The 3598-nt window shown below is 45.5% G+C and overlaps 1 protein-coding gene across 1 annotated transcript; it reads right to left on the minus strand.

The window, feature by feature from the left end:
• Positions 1-244: 244 nt before the first annotated feature.
• LOC115672020 (uncharacterized) lies at positions 245-3341 on the minus strand. Its single transcript, XM_030593760.2, has 2 exons — positions 2675-3341; positions 245-930 (listed from the first exon to the last, which is right to left on the minus strand). Exons 1-2 carry the CDS (start codon positions 3223-3225, stop codon positions 486-488), a joined length of 996 nt encoding a protein of 331 aa, XP_030449620.1. The 5' UTR covers positions 3226-3341; the 3' UTR covers positions 245-485.
• Between the last annotated feature and the right edge of the window lie 257 nt (positions 3342-3598).

A 3598-nucleotide genomic window follows, 5' to 3' on the forward strand; every position in this document is an offset into this window, starting at 1 on the left:
AATCCAGCCATGTTGGTGTGTATCTAATATCGTCTTGTTAAGTGATAGGCGACCAAAAATGGATCGCCCAAAGACCATTTAACTCTTGGTACCACAATAAATAGGCATGTCGAAATCAATAAAACTAACAACCACGTGGATGGAAATTACCCAACCTGAGCAGCACAGACCGAACTGTGGTCGAATGCGCATTGAAAAGAAATGACAGAACGAGTTAATTTCCAAAGACACAGAACAAAAGGGCTTCCAAATAATAATCTATTATTAGTATTGTACAGAATTTAATCCATGCATCTCAAAGACGCCAGGAAAATAGCCAAGATTTCATTATCCTGTTACGCCTTAAAACAATACCAACACTGTCGGCAACCTTCAAAACCCCTACTATGCACAGCATCTGCTCGACATGACATATTTACAGTCAACTGAACTTACTGTATCAATCAGCGTTAATGAAGTCTCACTGCCATAGCTGGAAAACATAACTAGCTTTGAGTTCCTAATACCCTCGTCAAGTCGGATTTCTGTTCTGCAGAGAGACTCAGTGGGAACGCAATGTCAAACTGGATTTTCAAATTTCCCTTCTTGCTAGGTTCCTTCGAAACAGGCATTCCCTCATTCGGGATCGAGACCTCGTATCCGGGTCTAATTATGTCCATTACCGGGATGATGAGATTTCTCCCATCCAAGGTCATTAAATTGAGAGTCTTCCCAGTAAGAGCTTCCAGTAATGTCACTTTCTGGGTGACCACCAAATCACTGCCATCCCTCTTAAAAACATCATGCGGCTTCTCCTCTATGACGAATATTAGATCAGGCGGTATGGTACCGGGTTCATGGTTGCCTTTCTCAGGAAAAGTAATCTTTGTTCCTTTTTTCCACCCGGGTTTGATATCTATCTTCAAGGTTTCTTCAACTGATTTCGGATTTCTGCATAAGAATGTCTCGGATGTCAGGAAAAAAAGAGAGCATATCCCAGAGTTTCCACACACAGTAAAGATTCAGAGGGCGATCCTAAGACAAAGTTCTGTATATTGTCTGATTTCTGCCCAAAGAAAATAACTCAGGGGAGAGAACCTGAAGTATATACTTCCCACGATTCTGAAATTCTGAAAGTACATAGGTTATGTTATAATCAAACAGTATATGAAACTAAACTAAGAAAGATCCACGTAAAGTCAGAGCATACTCAATTAACGTCCCACGTGTTCATTTAGATACGGAACCAATATCTAAAATTACACAATTGTCCCTACTTCGGCATGTGCATCAACTCAGAATAATCAGAATGTAAAAGCAGACTTATGTATGTGTTGAGTTGACAAACTGAACTGCACCATCTCATGGATTGTTTTTTTTTTTAAGGGTCAAGCGGGTCTAGACAGTGGGCTTTCTAAGCCATTAACCTACTCTGGACACAAATAGAATGGAACTGGAAAATGCAAGTATCAACAAAAAGTGATGTGATCTGGTCCCCATGTACTGTAGATGTAAAAAGGAGAAACCAAATTTAGCAGGAACAATATTTAAAATTGTGCAATCAAGTGGACCATGTGAAAACGAAACCCTGTTACTCTAGTTTCCCTCACTATCAAGTCTTGTAGTTGGAATGTTGGTATATGTGTCTAGAAGGACAGTTCAGCTCGATTCAACAAAAATAGAAAGCCAGAGAAAATTTTCACCAACCACACAGAACAAAGATTTCTTCAAATTGACAAAAATAGAAAATTTAAGCAGCAGTGACAGATAAGAGCAATCTGTATGCAACAAATTACTAAATGTCATGAAACTATCTACAAAGGTAATCAGACAGCTCAATCGACACGATCATCCAATTACTAAATGTCGTGAAACTATCTACAAAGGTAATTAGACAGCTCAATTGACACGACCATCCAATTACTAAATGTCGTGAAACTATCTACAAAGGTAATCAGACAGCTCAATTGACGCGACCATCCACGACTCTGATTAACACAGCTACACTGGAGACTTGACCAATAACTGGACAGTAAATGAATTGAGGAGACAACAATTCAAAAGTAATTGCTATGAAGTTTAGCAATGGCTGCAAATTTCAATCTGACTATGAAATTCACATTCTGCAGAGAATTATTAGCTCCACATGATATACTCGATTGCAAAATAATTCACAGGCCTCACTCGTTCGCTCTCTTCATCGGATGTGTTCAGTCCCCACTAAAAGTCATCGTCCTGACATCCGAGAGCTAGAAACTCTGAAGGATAAGCAACCCAACAACAAATAAACCAAGGGAAAGTCGCAGTGACCATGTTCAATATCTGCGAGCGACTGACTGCATATCTTCAAAGAAGCAGACCGGAGATGAAACTTTTCAAAGTTTACCCCACTGTCAGCTCACCTATATCATTCAAAAAATTCACACAGAAAGGTAAAGCTATTTTCTTTTAAGACAACCCCTGGCTTCGGCAGTTAGATCCAATTAGGCAATTACCTAAGTCAATGCGGACTATCGTAAATCAGAAAAACGTCTCCACCCTTTCTCTCAATTCAACAGTAAGAAAAGCAAACAAGAATTGCATATTGAAACATCTACCAAGCTAGCAGATAGCAAATCATACCGTCATGAGAAACAATGCCAAAAGAGACGAACAATCATCATGAACAAGATGGCAACTAATTAACAAGACTTACCCAAATTCGTCATGGACAACCCGCGAAATCCTCATCTTCCTCCTTCCGCCCTTGTAAAGCTCCTCCAAGCTGCAAACCAGCTTGCTCTCCACGGGCGGAGGCTTCTTCTTCTCCGGCAGATCCCGCCTCGCCTCCCTGTTCCCGTTCCTCTCCACGTTCTCCCCGAAGACCCTGGCCCTGCTCCCCCCGCCGCGCCGCCCTCCGGGCGATCCGCCGAAGAAATCGTCGTATATATCGTCGGCGTCGCGCGGATCGAACCGGAACGACGAGTTGGCGCGCGCCCTCCCGCCGGCGGAGGCCGGGGAGGGGGGCTGGAAGTCGGCCGACTTGAGCGCCTCCTCCCCGTAGAGGTCGTAGATCTGCCGCTTCTGCGGATCGCTCAGCACGTCGTAGGCCTCCGAGACGAGCTTGAACTTGGCCTCCGCCTCCTTGTGGTCGATCGGGTTCTTGTCCGGGTGCCACTTCATGGCGAGCCGCTTGTACGCCTTCCGGAGGTCCTCGTCGGTCGCGCTCCGGTTCACACCGAGGACGTTGTAGTAATCGACGCCCATGGTCGCGGGGCACCGGCGGCGGAAGAGGGGGAACGCGGTTTCGGGGATTATCTCAACAAGACGGCGCGAGGTTTTAAATCGGGGCGAGCGAGCGAGCGAGCGAGCGGGCGGCGGCGGCGATTTTTGGGCGGGTCGTTGGGAGTGAGTCAGTGAGCGAGTTGTTGGGGGAGGGGGGAGGGGGAGTGAGGGGAAGGACAAACGGCGAGTCGGCCGGGAGTCAACTCAGCTGGGGAAGTGGGAGCCAAAAACGCGGTTAAGCTGCAGCAAATCTTTGCGTTTGATACGCGCCTCAGGATTCCCTTTCCCATTCGGAGATAATGTTTCCGTAACAGCCCACTCCCACGGGGAGAGAAGTCTCCCGGGTCACTGTTAG

This window comes from Syzygium oleosum, unplaced genomic scaffold (assembly GCF_021117445.2).
Source record: "Syzygium oleosum isolate NSW1041296 unplaced genomic scaffold, Sole_v2.1 Sole_v2.03, whole genome shotgun sequence".
Classification (NCBI taxonomy): Eukaryota; Viridiplantae; Streptophyta; class Magnoliopsida; order Myrtales; family Myrtaceae; genus Syzygium; species Syzygium oleosum.